Source organism: Dermacentor andersoni, chromosome 6 (genome assembly GCF_023375885.2).
Source record: "Dermacentor andersoni chromosome 6, qqDerAnde1_hic_scaffold, whole genome shotgun sequence".
Lineage (NCBI taxonomy): Eukaryota > Metazoa > Arthropoda > Arachnida > Ixodida > Ixodidae > Dermacentor > Dermacentor andersoni.
This window is the reverse complement of record NC_092819.1, coordinates 69,341,822-69,365,126: the sequence shown is the minus strand read 5'-3', so window position 1 is coordinate 69,365,126 and position 23,305 is coordinate 69,341,822. Positions and strand designations below refer to the sequence as shown.

Genomic DNA, 23,305 nt, shown 5'->3' with positions numbered 1-23,305 from the left:
GCAGTGTCATCTATGCTGCCCCCCCAGTACCCGTACCTATTTTCGAACAGGTCCGATCACCTCCTGCGCGAGAAGGGGCTTTTGTTTGGTGAGGCTAGCGTTCAGGCCTTAACCAGATCGAAGGTTCGGGAGCTCGCTGCAAAGGCGGTAGTTGCGGGGCCGACGTTGTCGAACAATGAGAAAGGGTCAGAGGTGCAGCAAGCTGATATTCAGAGCACGTCCGAACTGAATAAAATTGAGCCTGTAGCGTTAAAGGCACCAGATACTGGAGAGGAAATTCCCGATGCGGGAAAGTTAGAAGAGCTATCTGCAGATTTGCTCATAGCGCCTACGTCAGACGGACTTAATAGGTTGCTAAAAGTCAGCCGGGCGGCTTTGATAGCCGAGCAAAAGAAGGATGGCAGCCTAGAAAACATACGCTGCATTGTCAAGGAAGGTATCGCCAAGAAAAATGCTCGCTTTGTGGAAAGAGGTGGGGTCCTGTACCGAAAGTATCTAGACCGCAGAGGAGTGGAGTTCGATCAGCTGATCGTGCCTCAATGCTATCGTCAGGATCTGTTGCGCTTGTCGCATGGGGGTTCGTGGTCCGGACACCTAGGAGTTAAGAAAACTAAGGACCGTCTCTTGCAAGAGTACTATTGGCCAGGGTGTTTTCGGGACGCAGACCACTTTGTGAAGACATGTGACACCTGTCAGCGGGTGGGCAAACCAGGGGACAAATCGAGGGCGCCGTTGAAGTTGGTACCTATCATTACGGAGCCTTTCAGACGGCTCGTTATTGATACAGTGGGACCTCTGCCGGTAACAGCCACGGGGTACAGACACATTTTGACTGTGATCTGCCCAGCGACAAAGTTCCCCGAAGCAGTGCCGCTTAAAGAACTAAGCTCAGTTGAGATAGTCAATGCACTACTGTCCATATTTGCGCGAGGGCACGGTGTTTACGAGCGCTTTGACGACAGCCTTTCTCGAAAGGTGCGGGGTAAAGCTGTTACACAGCTCAGTGCACCACCCCCAGTCGAATTCCGTTGAGAAGCTCCACTCCGTCATGAAGCGCGTGTTGAGAGCATTGTGTTTTGAACATCAAACTGACTGGGAGCTGTGTCTGCCTGGGGTGATGTTTGCATTAAGGACCGCGCCGCATGCGGCTACGGGGTTTTCGCCAGCTGAGCTAGTGTACGGTCGCTCGCTGCGTTCTCCGCTTCGCATGCTTCGAGACGGATCACTGCCCTCTCCAATGGCTGCAGACCATCTCTTCCACAAATGGCCGCCTCCTGCGCTGGAGCCTCGCTTTGCAACAACATTCCTTTGAGGTGCGTTACAAAAAGGGGAGTCTCAACGGTAACGCCGATGGCTTAAGTCGAAGCCCCTAACGTGGGAATCAGCCTCAAAATTGTTTGTTACTGATGTTTTTCTTCCTGAGGCAGGATTTTTAACATATTACTTTTGTGTAGTGTTTCAAAGTGATGATGTGCTTTCTAGTGCAATTTTCCGATTTGTGGACGCGTTCTGAGTGCTGCTAAACTACTGTAAGGAACTAGGCAGTAGTATAAAAGGGGAAAGAGCCTGGCAGGGCTTAGTGAGGGTTGTGCCGTGCTTGCTGACTGAGCGGTTGACTTTCGGCGTAGTTCTAACGCTTGCCGGGAACGAGAACAAGAATGTCAACTCTCCCGAAGTCACTTTGCAGTGTCCTGTGTGAACCTGAACGAGAGAACGACGCCTTCTCTGCGCTGCGCTCAAGAAACGCCGAAGGACGCCCGACTTCGGTTATGAGCATCATCAAGCGACATCCCTCCGGACAGCGGATGCAGTCCCCTGACCATCGGGATCTCCTTCCCCCGGCGGGGCGGTCTGTTACGTTTCGCCTACAACGCGCGGTATAGCCGGCGCGGATGCAACGGACGCCGGAGCTTCGTTCAAAGCGGCGGACATTTTGGCCCGTTCGGAGCTCCCGCAGTCTCCCCGCCAAGCGCGTCCAGGCGTGTTTCAGTGCCACGTGTCTTCGTGTGTGCGTGTGTGTGTGTGTGCCCACGCTTGTCAAAGCGCGGCAGCCGGGGAGAGGAGCTCCCCAAGTTTGAAGCGAGGAGGTCTGACAGGCGCCAGCTTGGCGATGCGTCACTACACTCGTCTCAACGTGTCTCTCAGTCTGTCCGTACCCGCCGTCACGTGGTCTCGTCACGAGGCCTTCCTTCTTGCCCTCAACTGCGAAAGTATAAGAGCAGCTGCCCCCGGACGCCAAGAGAGAGGCTCCGATTTCATCCGTTGAGTTACGTGCTCTCCCGTCTCTCCACTTCGGTCGACCTGACCGCGCGCTCTTTTGCGATGTTAGAATAAACCAGTTGTTCTGTTACCAGTCGACTCATGCTTTGCCGGGACCTTCGGATGCTTCCAGTGCCCCAGGCCGCCAGGCCAACGCTACCCTTGGGGCTTGCGACCCATTTGCAATAACGGGCGTCAGCACTGAGGTTCCAACAACTCGTGCCAGCGGTGCGATTCCAACAGCATTCTTTGCCTACTTCAGCCATTTTGAGTCTGTCTGTCTGTCTGTCTGTCTGTCTGTCTGTCTGTCTGTCTGTCTGTCTGTCTGTCTGTCTGTCTGTCTGTCTGTCTGTCTGTCTGTCTGTCTGTCTGTCTGTCTGTCTGTCTGTCTGTCTGTCTGTCTGTCTGTCTGTCTGTCTGTCTGTCTGTCTGTCTGTCTGTCTGTCTGTCTGTCTGTCTGTCTGTCTGTCTGTCTGTCTGTCTGTCTGTCTGTCTGTCTGTCTGTCTGTCTGTCTGTCTGTCTGTCTGTCTGTCTGTCTGTCTGTCTGTCTGTCTGTCTGTCTGTCTGTCTGTCTGTCTGTCTGTCTGTCTGTCTGTCTGTCTGTCTGTCTGTCTGTCTGTCTGTCTGTCTGTCTGTCTGTCTGTCTGTCTGTCTGTCTGTCTGTCTGTCTGTCTGTCTGTCTGTCTGTCTGTCTGTCTGTCTGTCTGTCTGTCTGTCTGTCTGTCTGTCTGTCTGTCTGTCTGTCTGTCTGTCTGTCTGTCTGTCTGTCTGTCTGTCTGTCTGTCTGTCTGTCTGTCTGTCTGTCTGTCTGTCTGTCTGTCTGTCTGTCTGTCTGTCTGTCTGTCTGTCTGTCTGTCTGTCTGTCTGTCTGTCTGTCTGTCTGTCTGTCTGTCTGTCTGTCTGTCTGTCTGTCTGTCTGTCTGTCTGTCTGTCTGTCTGTCTGTCTGTCTGTCTGTCTGTCTGTCTGTCTGTCTGTCTGTCTGTCTGTCTGTCTGTCTGTCTGTCTGTCTGTCTGTCTGTCTGTCTGTCTGTCTGTCTGTCTGTCTGTCTGTCTGTCTGTCTGTCTGTCTGTCTGTCTGTCTGTCTGTCTGTCTGTCTGTCTGTCTGTCTGTCTGTCTGTCTGTCTGTCTGTCTGTCTGTCTGTCTGTCTGTCTGTCTGTCTGTCTGTCTGTCTGTCTGTCTGTCTGTCTGTCTGTCTGTCTGTCTGTCTGTCTGTCTGTCTGTCTGTCTGTCTGTCTGTCTGTCTGTCTGTCTGTCTGTCTGTCTGTCTGTCTGTCTGTCTGTCTGTCTGTCTGTCTGTCTGTCTGTCTGTCTGTCTGTCTGTCTGTCTGTCTGTCTGTCTGTCTGTCTGTCTGTCTGTCTGTCTGTCTGTCTGTCTGCTCTTATGCCAACCCAGTTGCACAAGTTGTCCACACGCTTTGGCCACCAGGTGTGTTGCGCCGATGGTCGTGATGCCATCATTTTTTTCCATTGTCGTCATTCCCCTTTCGCGATCTGACTCTTGTCATGACGTTGTCCTCATGTCTACCACGCCGACCCAATGGGCCAAGATGTTTAATACCTTCGGAACTAGGCGTGCGCTCATGTCCATGATGCCATCATGTTCGTCCGGTCGCAGTCATTCCTGCTTCTTGATCTGATCCTCATCATACTGTCGTCGTCACGCCCTGTATGCTGAGCTAGTGACCAAAGTTGTCTAATAGCTTGCATCACTTTAGTGTGTGCACGTGGTCGTGATGTCGTGGTGGTTGCTACATCGTCGTTATTCAAGAACTTTCAGTCGACACTTGTCATTCTATCATCTTTACGCCGTCGTCGTGACACAGCCGTCATGCATTTGTTCACACAACACTACTGTGATGCCGTCGTTGTCAGTCCAGCTTCGTAATCAGACTATTCATGCCGTCGTCGTCACGTCATTGTCGTCATATAGGCTTCATAATACAGACATCATGCCGCCATTGTCGTCATATACTCGTCCTTATCCAAGTTTTATTATACCGCTGTAATATCATCGTCGCAACACAGTCGTCATCATGTATTCATTGTCATACCGTCGTCGTGCGGCCGTCACAGTCGTTCATTATCGAAATTCTTCGACATCCGACTCTCACTGTGCTGGCGTCGCCACACTATCCTCGTCACGTCAGCTCGTCACACACTTTTCATACCGTCGTCCTTACGCTCTCGTTTCACTATTCTCATCACTTCAGTAACTTCGTCCTTTTTTGTCACCCTTTCGTCGTCATAACACCTTCGTCGACCAATCAACGCCATTTCTTCCTCGTCACTGTATATGAATCATGCTGCCCTCCATAAACCCATGATATGCCACCGCTATCATGCCATCGTCGTCATTGCGTCATCGCCAGGCAGTAACTATTTGCATCGCTTGTCATATTGTGGTAGTCATACCGTAGTCGCCATTCCATCTTCGTCTTGTACTCATCGTTATCCCTTAGTCTACACTTTCATTGTCACGCTGTCATCGTTATACCATGACCGCCATTTAGAAATAGTCATCTGATTGAAATCATGCAGCTGTCATCATAGGGCATTTGGCTGTTCTATCGGCCTCATTCTACAGTCGCATCCTACAGTCGTCGGGATGCCGCAATTGTTTTGGGCGACCTTGGGAAGCGAATACCATGGCAAGGTGGGACATTATCGGGATACATCGCACATAGAGGAAGCCTCAAAAATCTTCAATAAACACTTTTTCCTTAAATATTGCGCTTAAACGGGACTTCAGAAATATGGCGGGTCACTATACTGCTCGAACGCTAATCGCATTGCCGTCGACAGTCGTCGTCAGGTGGGTTTTGCTGTAGGTATTTAGCTACATCAAAGATTTCCCAACTTTCCGTGGCAAATGACACAATAATAACCCTTGATCTAAATTATTTGATGAGGCAGCCATTAATTTTATGGGAAAACTAAGTCCTTAAATTAAAAAATCATGGCAGAACCCATCTCCCGATGATTTTGGAGGTAATGCGAATAGCAATCGAACAGTTTAGTCGAGCAATGTTAACAGGGTTAGTGGTAATTCGGACGTTTTCATTGCGTTGGTTATATGCCGACATACTCAGATCCAATTTGCTGTGGCACTCTCTGGCCATAGTCTCTGATGCTCATGGAGGCATCGCCATCAAAAACGGAGCAATATACACCATCGAAATTGTGGTAAAATAAATTGTTGTTCTGTTAGCCTTTTTAGAAAAACGGCTGCTCCATACATTGTAGCACAAAAGTAACTGCAACGTCAATGCATTTCGTGGCTGACACTGAAAGTTATCTCGAAACTGGTGGAGTCCTGAAAATTTATTCCAAATGAATATCCCTAGGCAACTCTAGTAAATTAAAATAGGCGCCATAAAATTGGCTATTTTAAAGCTAGCTGGCGTATTTATCTTATTTATTCAATTAGGTATTTTGATTTCTTGTAGAAAGAATGGTCACCTCATCGAGTAATTAGATCAGCGGTTCTAATTGTGGAAAGTGCCGCAGGCAATGTTTTATGTGGGTGCAGCTAGAAAAGCACCCCGTATAGCTAACCTGACTTCAAACGAACTATGACGAGACTACATGGGCTTGTTTTTCAAGCGTAATACATTTATTTTCACTGTCAACAACAAGGGCGTGCCATCTCTGTTTATTCTGTAAATCGTTGTCATGCGATGCCACTTAGTGCCAAGCGTCTAAAAGCACTGGCTTGCGCGTTTGAAATACGTAAGATTGTTGATTGAAGTTTCTAGGCGCATGGGTAGAGCATCGAGATGCTCACCGGAGGGAAGCAGGTTGGAAGGTTCAGACCAAGCATGTTGTACGTAATTTCTCCTAATGCGATTGTCATTCTTAGAATACTTCATATACATTCGGATGCATGTTAATCGGTCCGTCCATTCGTCCGCCCTGATGTCTGTCCATCTGGCCGTCCGCCTGTCTGCTCGTTTGTCTGTTCGCCTGTCTACCTCTTTGCTTGTCTGTATGTTTGTATGTCCGAGTCTCTAATCAATTTGCAGGAACCTTGGTTGACGCGGTAGTCTACCATTGTTAAACTTGCAAGGCATACGGCTGCTGTGCTGAGGGGACTGGTTTTGAAACCAACCGTCAGACACACTTGGGTCAATGGGTGGAGCATGGCCTGCACTGAGGGAACCAGTTTTGAAATAAAAATTTCAGACCAAGTTGGGTCACTGGGAATGTGTCGCTTTACAATAGACTTCTATACCAACTTGGGTCACTGCTGGGCGTGTCCGCAAGCAGTAGTAGAAGCTCGAAGCGGAAGATAACTATCGATGCTAGTGCGATTACCACTACACGTCACTACATTCATCTGCTGTTCCCCAGAAATATTCTGCGAGATTATTCTCAGCTGTACAAAGTGTACATTGACCACAAAGTCATTGTGCGCCGACCACCACCTCGTCATCAAAATGAACCAACTCGCCAAGTGGAGGCTGCACATGATGATGGACCGCACTTAGGAGTTCGTGGACATCCACAACTTTTAGATGCACGTCACGCTCGCCGCCATCAACACGCAGTTACTCAATGCGCATGTTAGAGAAGTAAAGAGAGACTCGGTCGTTGGCAGGATGGACGTCCTCGAGATCTTGGAAAAGCATAGCAACCAAGGAGCGCGCGTAAGCGGGTTTGATCTCCCCGAGAATAACTAGGAGCTAAGGTCAATATGCCCCGGCGTCGTGCTCTGCAAGAACTTTCTTATGCGACATGCGTCCCGCTGTGCCTGTCAAAACACGCCGACGGTGCGTTGGTGTATAGCAGCGTCCTGCCTAGGCCATATCACGAAAAACGCCCAATATATTACCGTTACCACCGTGCACACCAGCCCAGGGGCCATCAAGGAGATGGTGCAGCGGCCCATGTCCATGTACTTGATAGTCTAGTCCAAGAGCAGATTGACACCCTGTTACAACTCTTGGGACCGGGACATACTACTGACTATCTGCATGGACCTCTGAATAGGGACCTCTCAAAGCCTCAAACAATGGATTCCGGTGTACATGAGGGAGGCGTTTGACATTGAGCGGCCTTCTATGGGCGTGCTTACGGTCAGCGCCAGAGGACTACTCGATCACATTTTTTGTTTGTGCTATCGGAATCCTTAGGCCTGTTACATGTGCATCGTACTTGTCTATCCATCGTCCTCGGCACTACATCTCATGGCCTAACCGATGGACACTTTGTCTAAAAATGTATAAATGTATATAGCAGACATGCCACATGTGCACATACATGTTTATTTTTGTATGTATAAACCTATATAGAAACCAGGTCAAGCAAGCAACTAGAGCATGTCATTTTAAACCTTCTGCAGTTGTATATAATACACGGTTGTGTAAGTCTCGCTAGTTTCACCATCACAGGAATCCTTATCAAGTATCATCTCTAATTACACATCCATCATAAGTAAGAATGAGAATCGCATTAACGATGCCACTCATCTTGCAATGTGAGATGCGCCTGTATTGGCTCACAAATTTCGGTGGCGTTGTTATGGTCACGCAAAAGAACCCAGTTTGTTCAAGAGTAGAACAGCTGCAGGAAAGCGCAGTTTGATGAGTTCACTGCTGCGCCGGCGCCGGAGCTTGAGTCATTAGCAAGCATCCCAGCTGCACAGGCGCGCGCTCACGCCACGCACGCAACCAATCAGAGTCGTTTCGCTTCATCCGAGAAGAGAAAGGGCAGGCAAGAGTTCTGCGTGCGCTGCACCGTTTTCGTTTCCGTTCAGTTCAGTCTCGGAAAACGGATGGGACGCGCACGCGTTGTGCGTTCCCCTAAGGAATAGGCATCCTTCGACGAGCGGCGGCGGGAACTCGTCCGTGAAAGCGCTCACCATCGGCGCGCCGATCCCGTCGTTAAAGCCGCCCAAGCCCAGGGAATCCCATGGCAACGAAGATCCCGAGCTGAGGGCGCAGGAGGCCGAAGCAATCCGGCACTATTCCATTGGGTTACTTGACCATGAAGAAGGTCAGGTGCACGCAGGACAAGCTTCGCTTATCCCCGTTTGCCGGTAGGTGAAGGGTTGGTCATTCCTTTCCTATTGATTCGCCAGCCTTCAGATTGTGTGTTTGTTTTGATTGTTGTGAGAATCGCGAATTTGTAGCATATTTTGAGTTTGCACAAATTACTTAAGGAAACAGTGCTAGCCACCAGTCGGAGCACTGGCAATGGGTCTTAGCAGGTTGACGAGGTCAGAGTCGTTGGTGTTGTGCGACGATTTGCGAACGAACAAGTCAGAGGGGCCGCCATCCAAAAGGCAATTAAAAATAATGCCAATGACGACGAAACCATTGAGATTGCTTGCGGACTGCTATAGGAAACGCAGAAGCGTGAGCGAGGACATCAACAGCGCGAGCGAGAACGCGAAGAGTGCGAGAGTAAACGTGAACGAGAACGTCAAGAGCGCGAGAAAAAACGTGAAGAACGGCGCGAGCACAAAAACGAAATGGCCGCATTGAATAAAGAGATTGAAGCTTCGATTGAACAAAGGCAATGGCAGCATGAAAAATCCCGGGCTGAGAGAGCGGGAGGCCCAAGAGATCCGGCACCTGTGGGTTACTTAACAGTGACACTCCCCGTGGTTGCTCAGTGGCTATGGTGTTGCGCTGCTGAGCACAAGGTCGTGGGATCGAATCCCGGCCACTGCGGCCGCATTTCGATGGGCCCGAAATGCGAAAACACCCAGGTGCTTAGATTTAGGTGTACGTTAAAGAACCCCAGGTGGCGTGAATTTCCGGAGTCCCGCACTACCGCGCGCCTAATAATCGGAAAGTTCTTTCAGTACGTAAAACCCCATTATTTAAATTTTTTTACTGCATCGTGACTAAGGTCAGGTTTCGTTTACCCCAATTTTCTGGTAGCGGAAGGTTGGTCATTTTTTGCTTTCTTGCGAGGGCGACAATGCAGATGCTAGATGGTTTTAGTGTCTACAGCAGCAGAGCGCCAAAGTGATGCGGGCAGAATAAGAGCGCTAATTGCAATATAACGTGTTCGCTGTTTCTGAAAAACAAATATAATTTTTTTCAACATAGAGCACACTACTTCGTCGTTAAGACCAACTTCTTCGATAACAGAAACATCAGTGCTGATGTTCGGCATATTGCTGAGGAGAATCGTTCGTCTGTACGGACGCTTACAGCACGCGTTTAGCTACATAATAGGACATGGTTTGGCGAATAGCCGTTTCTGAGGCCAAATCGAACACGAATCCAATGGTGCCAGAAACCAATGAAATTGGATCTAATAGGGTCAGCTATAAGTCGAATCTAGTTGATTATCGTATATTCAAAATAGTTTGCGAATATTGTATGATCATCTCACAAAGAGTTATCGTACATTCTTCCATTCATTATTTCATAAATTTTTTTTCATTCAATCTTTCATTTTATTTCTTCTCAATTGCCTACTGTAAAAGGAGCCAAGGAAAAAAGCCCTGCTTGGTGGGTTGCGGATATCCTTGGTCTCGCTTTTCTTTCCTTTGGCAGCCACAGCAACACAGCCTAATGTGTTCGAAAAAGGAACAGTGCCCAAAGAGGTAAACACTCTTCCGGAACGCGCGACACACTGAGGCAACATTATTATTATTATTATTATTATTATTATTATTAGTATTATTATTGCCAGATTGCCTGACAAAATCTTGAGCGCGACATCGAAAAGCACGCTGAAAGAATTATTAAAGCAGATATGTTGAAATTAACCTACAGAACATTTTTGCATCACAGTATGTACTTCTTCAACTTCATTTGTTTTAATTAGATAAACCAAATGATATCTTGTTCTGTTCAATTTCTTTATAATTTGTTTTATGGCTTTATTCTGCATGTCTCATCAGTTTATGCATTTTTTTTCTTGCCATGGTCTATGATATTCCTAGGCACGGTCCTACAAGCCAACTGAGGGTTAGACCGGCCTGTTTATGCTGTTTTGTATTCTTTTGTGGCAATAAACATTATTATTATTATTATTATTATTATTATTGTTGTTGTTGTCTTTAGTTGCAAAACTAAGACATCTTAATGAGCAATTCATGGAATGCAAGAATATTTTTCAAGATGGCATAAAGAAGCTTATACCACTAAACGGCGCTAAACGCTCTAAATTTCCCCACTGGTTTCGTGTTGAATTAGAACCAGCTTTACAGCTCAACGGCCTCGCTGAAAGGAAGGCACAGCGTACAAATCAAGAGCGCTGGCATATAGTTTTCAAAACGTACAGGATACTTTCTAATCGTCTTTACAAACGTGATAATTCCACCTGTAAAGTACATGTTATAGCTAGTACTAAAATTTCAGTCTTTCTAGAGACATGTTTGTGAACAATCATCCAACAATGCGAAACAATATATGGCTTTAGTTAGTGGTGACGGCTAGCCTGTTTCAGACGTAGCGGGTGCATTTGCCCTACATTTCGGGACTGTGTACGGTGAAGGGTACAGTGACGGAATTAGTGAGCTGTTCGATGGCCCTTCCTGGACTCTAACCTATCGGTTTGAGAGGTACTTGTTTTTGTATCATGTATGACGTGATGGTCGAAATAAACTTACTTACTTACTTACTTACTTACTTACTTACTTACTTACTCACTTACTTACTAAACGCATCAAAGGCTTAAACCCATTTTTTTTACAGCAAGAGGAGTATATGACTAACCTTTCGTAGTTTTTCCGGCGTCCGGCAACAGAAAAAAATCGTCATGTGGACCGATCCTGGTGATAATGCAGAAATGGTCCAAGCTCAATGGCACATACCCCTGTGCGCTCGGAACCTGTACTGCGCCCTTCAACTATTCGTGTCGCACGTGGGACCCAAAGAGGCCACAGGCACACCGGTAAGAACAGGTGTTTGTGCAAAAAAATGTTTCGTACAAATTTTTCAAAAAGCGCTTAAATCTTCTCGGTGCCAACTGCGCAAACGCGTTAGCGCCACTGCACGCGCGTTCATCGTCGTCGTCTTCTGCACAGCTGGCTCCTTTGTGCAAAAAACTTTCATCGGCGATGGCGCGAGCGTCGTCGTCTTCCACAGCTGGCTCCGTTGCCGCTCATTATTCCAGCGTAGAATTCTGTTCTGTCGTCGGGATCGCGAGGCCGCGTCCACAGGGGTGTGAGCCATTCGACAGCTGCGTTATCTATGGGGCGGGCACGTTTAATTTGTACACCCGAAAAACAACATGCGTACGTTGAGCGCCGGTGCAACGAGAATGCTAATGGCGCCGGCACGAAACGACCACCGAAGAAGAACGTTCCCACGATGCTGAACGACGACAACGATCTCGCCCACTACTTCCAAGTCCGAAACCAAGAAGTTTATGACCATGTATTTCCAGTGGGTTAGAAAGGATGATACCCCACCTGTGAACCTCAAGAGAGACTTCAACGTGGACGCTTATAAGGCATAGAAGAAATGGTTCATGCAGTATATTATTGGAACAAATTGACGTGTAATGTTACTGTAACCCCCATGATACCTACCACGCATCACCGGACATGCATTTATTTCATTCTAGCCAGGAACCTCTCTGGGGTGGCAGTCGAACCACTAAGTGTATATCACACTGATCATACAGCAATCATAACTATCCTGACAAAATAAAGGATCTCAATCAAACCTCAACCACTGTCTTTACTAAATCATCTATTCAAACACATCAACTCCCATCATGAGGGACTTTAAAGAAATCACTTCAAACAAAGGAGTTTGCTTTTCGTTTGAGAGCTTTGACTGTCGTCATCTTTCGCTGCCATTCAAGCTTCAGACAGCGTAATGGTTGTCATTTTTTCGTGTCATCCTGACGATATTCCACCTGCTATAGCTGGAACATACTTGTTCCAGTGCTTATTTGTATTTCTAATTTTGCTTTAAAGGCGAATGAATCTCCAAAGGATTGCAAAAGAGCGCGGGTTCTCCCGTGTTTAAATCAGGGGAAATAACTTTCAAGCAGGGATAGTCTACAGCGGATCACATCAATTCCAATAATCAGGCAATCGAGGAAGCCGCAGAGTACAATCAGTCTCTCTATATGGCTTTCAGATTACGAAAATGCATTGAGTAAAAATACCAGCAGTCATAGAGGCATTACGCAATTAAGGAGTACAGGACGCTTACCTAAATTACTTGGAAAATACCTACAGAGATTCCACAGCTACCTTAATTCTCCACAAAAAAAGTATGAAGATACCTATAAAGAAAGGGGTGAGACAAGGACACCACTCTATTCAATGCTATTCACTGGTCGCTTGGAAGTACTCAAGCTATTAAATTGGGAAGGCTTAGCATGATGATCAACGGTGAATATCTCAGCAACCTTCGATTTGCAGATTACATTGTCCTGTTCCGCAGTACTGAGGACGAGTTACAACAAATGACTGAGGACCTTAACAGAGAGAGTGTAAGAGTGGGATGGAAGTATAATATTCAGAAGATAAAGATGATTAACAGCGGGACAAGGAAACACGAGTTCAGGATCGCCAGTCACCCTCTAGAGTCTGTGAAGGAGTACGTTTTCCTAAGTCAGTTACCCCCAGGGGATCGTGATAAGGAGAAGGAAATTGACAGAAAAATAAAACTGGGTTGGAGCGCATACGGCAGACATTGTCAATTCCTGACTGGAAGCTTACCATTGGAATTGAAAAGGAAGGTGTATAATCAGTGCATATTACCGGTGCTGACATATGGGGCAGAGACGTGGAGACTGCCAAAAAAGCTTGAGAACAAGTTCGTGACTGTGCCGAGAGCGATGGAACCAAGAATGCTAGGCATAACGTTAAGAGACACAAAGAGAGTGGTTTGGATCAGTGAGCAAACGGGTATAGCTGATATTCTAATGGACATTATTAGAAAAAAATGGAGCTGGGCAGGTTATGTAACGCGTAGGGTTACAGAATGGGTGCTAAGAAAAGAGCAGTGCAGTCGAGGACGGCAGAAAACTAGGTGGCGTGATCAATTTAAGAAATTCGCAGGCGCTAGTTGGAATTGGTTGGCGCTGGACAGGAGCATCGGAGATCGTAGGGAGAAGCCTTCGTCCTCCATTGGGCATAAAATAGGCTGATGATTATGATCATGGTAAATAACTGCTGCGAGTATTACAGGGCTATGTCTCTCCTATGCGCAGCATCTAAATTATTTTAATCAACTCTGCGCATCGAAATTTCATCTTCTATTCAAAGTACAGTCATTCCTCTGCAGCTTGGTTTCATATCGGGACGTTCCTCAACTACCAACCTTGTTAGCTTCATGACTGACGCCTCTCAAGCAGCCAAAAAGAAACTGCAGCTGGGTGCCATTTATTTTGACTTCTGTTCGGCATTGGATTTTGTATGCCACAAAATGCTACGTCATAAGTTGAGACAACTTTATTTGCACCATTGCTACCTACCCCGTTGGTACTGCTACGTTAGCGCAAAAGATCATTCGTCAGAACATCATGCGGCTACGAGCGCAGTTCCTCAAGGGTCTGTCCTGGGCGCTCTTCTTTTCTCGCTGTTTATTAACTATGTTACGACAGTCATTCAAAACTACTTAGTTTTGTTATGGGGTGATGATGTGAAACATTTCAAAGCTACAAAAAATTTAATGATTGCGCCGCTCATCGGAAGGACATCGCAATTATAAGCGCAATGGTGCGCTCGAAAGAAGCTGGTCATAAACGCATTAAAAACGAAAATCGTAAGCTTCACGTGGAAGACTGACAGGATCGTATTTCCTATAGCTTTAACGACGTTTTGCTGCGAAAAGTTCAGGGAATTAATTACCTTGGCCTGTACTTCGACAGCTCTGCTGTTTCTCTCCCCACGCTCAAGAGACGAGACAGCAAGCACACTCGGGGCAGTCTGTCATATGACGAGACACTTCAAACAACCCGGGCCAATTGTAAATTGATGTAAGAGCGTATGCCTTCCATTTCTTGAGTACACCTCCGTCGTTTGGGGCGGTACTTGTATAGCCGAGTACAACTCCAAAGGCAGGAGAGGCCCCACCCAGATGACTGAAGCGCGCCAGCCTATTGCCTCCGCGACTAAAGAAATAGTCCCGCTGACACAACTCGGCCCGGTTCGAAGCGCGGGCTGCCATGTTCTCCGTCGGCGGGGTCACCGTATGGCTGATGAAGTCAGTCTGGGGTGCGCGCCCATTGGTGGAGACTCGTGTGCAGCCGCGTTTCAGGGGCAAATGCTGCCGCCTTCTAAATTATCCCGACTATAGGCCAAATTGTGAACTTCTCCAAAGTATGCAGAAAAAGTTAGCATCCATATTTGAAGATCGATTCTCTCATAAGCCTACAATTTCCCTAGAGCTAACAAAGGCACTTACATTGCCTACTCTCACCTCCAGACACAACCAATTGAACGTTCTTTTTCCCCAAAAAAATGGTACACGAAAAAAAATCTGCTGCTCAGGCTTGCGTTCTAATGTGCGCTTGTGCATGCCTAAGAAAACCACAAAGAGACTGTGTGCCTTTCAGCCTTCCGACATTTGTGACCCTCTTTCTAGAACGGAATGCAGGTGACATATAACGCCTATTCATAGTGCCTGGATATCTTGACACACCTAATTTTAATATTGTCCTCAAAGGAGTAACAGAGGAGTTCAATTAAATTAACATAAACCTTCATCCGTTGTTTGCGCCGTCGTTCTGTAATCCTCTTCTGTTTCTCCACTTTATCTTTGCATTTTCTTAGTGTACGCATTTTATGCGTTATGAGAATCTGCATTCGCGAAATTATCGATTTCGTGTGCGCGTGCGTTTTATGTGTGCATGTGTGTAGGTGCGGGTGCTTCTTTTCTTGTGCATTGTTTCGCCGAGTGCGCGAGCACCAAGGATGTTCCTGGTCACATTATTCAACACATTTGATTTATTATTATTATTATTATTATTATTATTATTATTATTATTATTATTATTACTAATCATTTAATCAATCAACCATTTGTTTACCATGCCCTGTAACAACCATGAGGCGTGAATGCTGGCGAACGCATATAATAAAAAAATGGCAGAGTTATATAAGTAAAAAACAATGAATAAAAAAAAGAATCTTGAAAAGAAGTGTACAGACAACAAGGCCCAAAGTAAATACAAAAGAAAAAGGTAGTGAAGGGCAGTTGAACAATATGTGAAATTATGACGCAACGACGCAAAGCTCGGAAAACATCAATGAGAGCTAGCTATGAAAAAGACCAAGATCACAAATAGCAGCAAAGAATGTATTCTGTGGACGGTTGAGTGTTGTTGATTACCGGCAGGAGCACCGAAAGTTCTATGTTCTCTGGTAATCTGGTAATCTTGCGTGTTATACGACACATGGTACAACTAAGGAGTTCGGGATAGGTGAGGCTACCGTGAAGGAGTTTGACAGAAACAGCTCAGCGTCGTTATGTTGGCAGCGAAATAATAATAATAATGATACGAATAATAACCACAAGCATGTGGTCATGTGGTGCAGGCTCATGAAGAAACATTATAGGAGAGATTTGTCTGTATATTGTAAATGTCAGCAATCACATACATACCACTTGTTTCCCTCGTCTGAATTTGCTATTTCTGTGCAAGTGATGTTTGGAATATCATTTTTTGACTTAAGGCAATGATTTATCCTTCTAGGGAAACAAAATTGCCGATCATTTCATTGTCGGAATATTTCACGCATCATTATCGATGGTTACTGCATACAATATAAATTAAAGTCTTTATATCTACTGACCCCTATTTTCGTCCAGCATTAGATGGAGAGAACACCTATTTTTTTACCGTGAATAGCTAAACCGATAAAGCCATGATTTTGCCTTGTTTAGCTTGGCTCGTCGTAATGTGCACACTACCTTCGAATGTCAGAGTCTGAAATCCAACCAGAATTTATTTAAACATGCCCACATAGACTTCACGCTCAACTTTCCCCATAATCACATCGGTTTTAATCATCTGCAAACAGTTTAGGAGTGCTTCATGTTATAGGCACTTTCTAACGTTATCGCAATGAACGTTTTGCTCTTGTGGTTAACCATATTATAGTAAAAAATAAAAGAAATGTTATTTGCGTTGTTGCAGCGTTATATTAAAACACAAAATTTGATAAGGTTTCTGTCAAGTAAAATAACGCAAGTGAAAAAGTTGAATAGCGAAAGCGTACAAAGTTTAATCCTGTACATTGAGCCCTTTCGGCTGCATGCCACCGTCAGGTATTTAATTTGTTTTCTGAAAGAATTTTCCTTACCATGATTTTCTCGGCGCTGCTTCAATGCTTGAGAATTCTCAGCCGTTGACGGAATCTTCTTGTGTCTCACAGGTGATGGAGAAATTCGAGCACGTTGTGGCCATATCGGACTCGGACAACGATACCGTATTCGAATGCCTCGCAGCACATCGCACAGATATCGATGTCGAAACACAGACAGCAACATACATGTTCGACTTCTTTTCTTCTGGGTATGTTCTTCGACTGGTTTGCGGGTTACCTTAGGCCGCATACACTAAAAATATTCATTTTTACCTTTATTCCTGTCTACTGACGTCAAATGCGTAATCGCAAAAGCAAGCATGGGGCGGCGACTCGCAGTGCTTTTTGAACAGCCCGATCAAACGCTCTACTCGTTTATAGGAGGCCATTTCTGTTTGCACTAAAAGCGAACAGCACTAATCATCTTGACATTTACACCTTGTTGGATTCGCTAACAAAAGGCGAAAAACGCGCACATGCGGAAGTGGGTTCAGTGTGTTCTAGCAGTGCAGTGAACGTAGGTGTCCGGATAGAGGTCGGTGTCGGCGTCTGCTCTTGGTAGCGTTCGCCTTGCTTTGATTGCGGTTGCTAGCCCAAGGTCACGGTGGTGTACAACGCAATGAAAAATGTATCGCTAAAACTCATTATCGGCAAGAAGACAAGTTGGCATAGCGATTTCGTTTATGTGCCGAAAAGGTTCAACAACATTTTATTGCCACCCAAAAATGTTTATCATACGCACATAGTCCAGGGTATATATGTACTCATGCTAGTGAAGTTCTCATAGAAGACCATACGTCCTGCAATGGCGGCTTCCTGCTGCTGATGACGATGTATTGGCATCCCGTCTGAAACCGTGCGGTGACAAATAGTCACTTAGCCGCTTGTGGAGGCCCGGGAGCGCCATCTACATTGCGCGGGGCCCACTCCTCGGTGGAAAAAATTAGCGTTTGCCATTCGAGGCTTGGTGTGCCAAGTCGTCTACTGTGCCAGCTCACATTACATCGCAACCACAGAAAACAGGGCTGTACAAATAAAACGAGAGTGAGAAGATTCGCCACAACATCTAATCACAATCGAATACGAATACACCCATATGTATTCAACGCGTGCATTGTATAACGCAGGCTTTCCACCGGCAAGCATTGAGAGTTTTGCATAAGCTCATAGCAATTCATGCATGTGCATGCATTGATGACCTTCTGCATGCAATGCATACAGTAGCACGCGCATGTGTACTTAGTACCAACACATATCTGTTATTTCAGTGTTAAGATAAAATCAATCTTACACTGAAGTAATTCACAAAGACCACACTTTAATTCTCTTTCGTGGCTTTACTCCTCGGCGTAAACACTCGTATCATCCGGGCAGGTCAGAGCGCAGCATCAGCGGACAGGTTATGCTGCTTTAGCCAAGCAATGTGAACGACATGAGCGTTGCCGTCCACAGACGGCACCATTGGCTTGGCCGGTCCAATCTAATACGTCACGTCGGTGACTTGGCTCAGAACGCCATAAGGACCGTTTTAGCGAGGTAGAAGTTGCGCTAGAAGTCCAACTCTTCTAGAGGAGCATTAAGGATACAAGAGAGTAGTGCACATCCTTATGACGGCAATAGTAACGGCACTTCTGTGATGCCTGCGACGTCGTAAGGCGGTCACGCACAATATGAACCGCAGTGGTAGCCCTTACGATGGCCCATCTTGCGCGTACTGGGGTGGTAGTTGTGGAGCGGCTAGTAGTAAAGTACCTATGGGTCATGTCGGTTCACCACCAAAGGAAGATAAAACGGCGAACAACCTGCAGTATCCTAACGTGACGAGTTCTAGGTGAATGTAGCAAAGAGTAATTCAGTATCCTAGTCGAGGTAGTCGGTGGAAACGTACATAGAGAGCATGTCGCTTATGGTGGCATTCATTCGCCCACCTTGTGGTTTGTTGTACATCAGTGGAGAAGGTCATCGATGACAGGGGACAAGAAGTAAGGACCGCGATCGGTGAGCACCTGACGAGTAGCTCCGTGATGCAGAATCACATCGTGGAGAAGGAAGTCGACAGTGTCGGTAGCGCGGCTGGCTTGAAGTGCACAAGTCCTAGCGTACCGCGTGGCAAACTCTGTCGTGACAGCAACCCCTTTCTTCGCTGATCCTAATCTAGGGAATTGTCCGAGCAGATTGAGGCTGACGTGGAAGAACGGCCCTACAGGGACATCCACAGGCTGAAGAACGCCGGCAAGGAGCGTCGGTGGCCTCTCGCGTCATCGGCACAGTTCGCAGCGGCCGACATACTTCTGTGAGGAGTGACAAAACGTTCTGGCAAAAAGTAATGATGTCGCACGTGATCACAAGTGCACGTTACACGAAAATGGCCTGCTGTGGGTTCGTCATGAAGCTGCAACAGGACAGTGTAACAAATGGGGGAGGGCACCACAAGCAAGCGCTCAGAGCCTTGGGGGCATACACTGTGGCGGTATAACGTTCCACTGTGTAGGGTAAACATCCGGAGCAACTCGTCAGAGGCCTGTGATTTCGCAGCGACCAAAGTGGCACTTGGATGAGTTGAGTTGAAGACCGGCGCAGCGGGACATATGGAGAACGGCCGACAGGCACTGAATATGGCTGGAAAATGTCGTTAAAAGAACAATAACGTCATCTAGGTAACATAATCCGGCCTACCATTTGAAGCCTCCAAGTAGGAAATCGATCATGCGCTCTAATCTGGCTGGAACATTGCATAGACCGAAGGACATACAATCAAATTGGTATAGACCGTCAGATGTTACAAACCTATCTTCTCGCGGTCCGTAGGATCCATGGCAACTTGCAAATAGCCACACCGCATATCAAGGAAGGAAAAATAACTGGCTCCGTGGAGGCAGTCGAGGGCATCATCGATGTGTGGCAACAGATATACGTCCTTCTTGGTTATCTTCTTGGGATGTTGTAATCGACACAAAAACACGAGGCGCCGTCTTTTTTCTTGACGAACACAGCTGGAGATACCCATAGGCTACACGAAAGTCCTGTAGTGTCTTTTTCCGACATCTTTTTGACTTCTCTTTGTTTTAGCGCCCGTTCAGCGCCAGAAAAGCGATACATATGTCGATGGATAGCGTTTGCGTCGCCGGTGTCGATTCGATACGCGGCAATTGTTGTCAGACACATTTGACGGTTGTCGAAATAAAAAAAAACATCCAGGTACGAGGCAAACACACGCAAAAGCTCTTCAGGGTGTGCAGGTGAAAGGCACGCGGTTATCATTTTGCCGATTTCACTGGTGGGCAAGCTGATGGATCCTGCTGCGCGGGTAGGAGTTGAAGGGGCTTCAGGTGTGAGCGTGGAGACCAGACAGTACTTTAGGGATGATAATGTTGCAAGCGCAATTACAGAAGGTAGAATATGCATGGATAAACCAAATTTGAGCACATGCAGAGAAGCTTCATTGTTGACAATTTCGACAACCGTGGGCGGTAGGGTCACATTTTGTGCCAAGAGAACGTCAATAATGGGGGTTGCAACGTGTTTCCCGTCAGCGACAGAACAACGGCCTACGAAAGAACATAAGTAACGGATTGGGGTGGCAACCGAACGAGTTCTAGAGAGCACAGTCGCATAGGGGTGGCCGCCAGCCTTGCTGACAAAAAGGAGTTCAAGTGAACTGACACCGGTACCACAGTCAACGAGCGCTGAATGCGCGGACAAAAAATCTATGCCCAAGATCACTTTGGATGAACCCTTCCAGAGGACAAGAAACAGCACTTATCCGATGGCCAGATATAGTGCTGCGGGCAGAACACGTTCCAATTAATGTAGGTGCGCTTTCATCGGCGACTCTTGCTGTACGGTGCAAGGCAGCTATCATCACCACCACCACCACCACCACCACCATCATCATCATCATCATCATTTATTGGTCCCTAATGACCTCTGGAAGGGGCCTTACATAAGGGGGGCGGAACATTGAACACAACAACGTAGGTCCCTGTGAAGCTGTCAGGACTTTCTAGGCCGGTGGCGGCCTAATTCTGCAGTCATCTTCTTCTATCTCGCGCCCCAATGTAGCCATTACTTTTCTTAAACTTTTTTTTGAAAATTTTTCTATTCCAAAGTGGAGGTGCAGGTACTGTACGAGGACGGGCCTTACACGGGCAATTATTATTTTCTGACCAGAATGTACAGGTAAGTCGAATCCACGACAGCGCTAGCATCCAGATACACACCTCGAAACCACAAATGCGCTATGTAATACAGTCAACTGGACAATGCCCAGCAAGAATATCACAGCTTCTAGAGTTTACGAAGCACTAAAATTGATAGAAGGCAAGAGTGAAATACATTTAAGTTGTAAAGTCATGCTAGTTCCCTCGGTTTTCGTTTTTCCAGCCTCCACATCCCATTCCGCATATCCCGAGGTGAGACACTGGGGACAGTCACCTTCACAATGGGCATGGGTGAGTTCTTTTCCTTGATTTTCTTCAGCCTGGCTGCGTGCGCAGCGTAACAGCAGCGCTAGTGTTTCATTCAAGGAGGTTGAATGCATATTGTCCATGTAGAACGGGCCAGTTTATTTCATGTAGCAGCTCTCTCCTTTTTCCCTGGTGCAGAATACGCTTCTTAGCACACGCTTCGATCTCATTGTCCATTGCACTTTGTACTAATAGTATGAAGGCTTAACGTTATAACTTCATGAGGGCAGTGAGTTATATGTAGGCACGTGGCATCAATGGGCCAGATGAACAGCACTCCGTAGCTTAGATATGCAGCTCCAAGCATTCTAAAAGAGATGGCCGGTGTGCAGGCGTTGGCGGTTATGTATGTGGAAAATGGAATGTGGAAAGAAACAGTACTCCATCAAATAAAAATTGCTCGCAATGGCAAAATTTAATGCCACGCAACTGTTTTATGCATATGTATGTTTAATAATATAGGCCTTGCAAATTTTAAATATTGTTATTTTAGAGTGATTCTTGTAAAGGGCCAGCTCTCCTGCTCCTTTCGTAATCCGCCAGAGTAGACTGCTCAGCGTCCCGAGAATCCGAAAGGGTTCCCATAGTTCGCCCGGCTGCAGGGAGCATGCAATATGTATTGCGCGTGAACAACTCCAAGCTGGTGGTGAGAATTTTCGCTAAGCAGACCAGACAATGCTACTACACGTGATCAATTTATTGTTGCAACTGGTTCCCAGAGATTACATTCGCTTGCTCATTTTGTAACTGGAGATCGCAGTTTGTCGCACAAGCGATGCCCGCCCTGCCTTGTTATCTACTATAATAGTGTCAGCTGCGCAAGATGGCGCGGGATTTTATAATAATCTCTTTGAAATGAAGGAAAAAAGAACACAATATAGGTATATTGTTCGTGACCAGTCCTTTTATCTAAACATCAGAGCTGCAAGGAAACAGATAAAAAGAACTAAAATAAATTGCGCAAACGGCAGTTGTTTAGAAGATTCATGTGCAAGATAAAATGTATTTATAATGTGTTTAGCACAGGCATTTAAGTCAGTGTTATCAAAGTATGCACTTTATCGGGTACCTAATGCGGGAACATGAAGCGTTAAAACCCTTTCTGAAGTGTGTGCTTCGTGCATAGGATTTGGATGTATAAATTGGATAATAAGGGATGCACACACCTCTGTCCCTGTGACAGTAGAATTTAACCTGCAGAAGCTGGCATTTCATGTTTTCGATATATTTGCTGAAACGAAGGCAAGAAACGCGACGCTAGATGTACTGCTTATTATGCGTTTTTTTTAATGAAAACACGCAATGCAACTACGTTACACGAGAAGGTAAACTTGCTTATAGGAGTCATTGACTTCTATAAAAAACACGTAGAATTCAGTCTACTAGTTAAAAGAAATTACGAAGATCAAACTGCAGCATATTTTGCTGGTATAGACGGATCAACATAAAGTTAGCTAGAGCCAAGCCTATAAACTCGTGTTGATCTTGACATATCATAGCTAAATATCGTTCTTGTTCATAGCTAAATGAAGCTATCATATATTTAGCTATCATAGCTAACTATCGTACTGCTTGACAACAGCTCGCACGGATGCGTTGTCGAAGCAGTAGGATAATGCCTAAACCTTCTCTGTGATGTTATGAGTGTGATATAAATAGCGCAATTTCGAAGCAACTATTTGGTCATTTAGGGAAGAGCTTTTCTAACCGGCTGAGAAAGCCGCCTTTAGACGCTGTAAAAAGCTTTAGCTTGTTCCAGTGAACAGTGCCGCTTTTTCCCCCTGAAATCACTTTAAAGGGCCCCTCACCAGGCCCCATAGCAAATGTTTGGTTATAAGCTGGAAATTGTTACGTGACCTCTAGGGAGTGTTCTGCAGCAAAAATTTTTCAAATCGGCTCATCAATAGTCGACATAGAAATATATCAGTGCCGCGGACCTATGATTACAGTAGGCGGGCTCCACTGCGAAACAAGACGCTCTATCCACTCGCCCCGTCTAGCCTCCACAAGTGAAATTCCTTCCCTGCGTTCTCCCATACCAGACTTCAAGGATCGCGTGACGCATATTTGCTTTCTCCTCGCTGTTTTTTTTTTCGCCGCTACGCACTTCCGCTGAAGCGTCGCACGCGAGATGTTGTCTCGTTCGCGCAGCGCACTATTTTGCGCACTGTGCACAAGGAAACATCACAAGCTATATAATTCAGGGCAACACGAATACTGAGGCAGAACAAGGAGATCGCAGAGCAGGATCACGCGCTGGAACACGGTAGGAAATGACGTAGTTTCGGTAGCTGCGCACGTGACCACACCACCATGGGAACAAGCAGACGAAGCGGAAGT

At 46.3% G+C, this 23,305-nt stretch overlaps 2 protein-coding genes across 2 annotated transcripts in view; one reads left to right on the top strand and one right to left on the bottom strand.

Moving 5' to 3' along the window:
• LOC129382439 (uncharacterized) overlaps nt 1–11,159 on the bottom strand; it is a 182,380-nt gene extending 171,221 nt beyond the window's left edge. Inside the window, exon 1 of the mRNA XM_055066370.2 lies at nt 10,942–11,159. Coding sequence (XP_054922345.1) covers nt 10,942–10,986 — 45 coding nt within the window. The 5' untranslated portion in view covers nt 10,987–11,159. The remainder of the gene's footprint in view (nt 1–10,941) is intronic.
• The window catches only part of LOC126522171 (uncharacterized), a 60,668-nt gene that overhangs the window by 21,029 nt on the left and 16,334 nt on the right, over nt 1–23,305 (top strand). The window contains exons 2-3 of the mRNA XM_050170913.2: nt 16,569–16,708; nt 20,883–20,950. Coding sequence (XP_050026870.2) covers nt 16,569–16,708; nt 20,883–20,950 — 208 coding nt within the window. The remainder of the gene's footprint in view (nt 1–16,568; nt 16,709–20,882; nt 20,951–23,305) is intronic.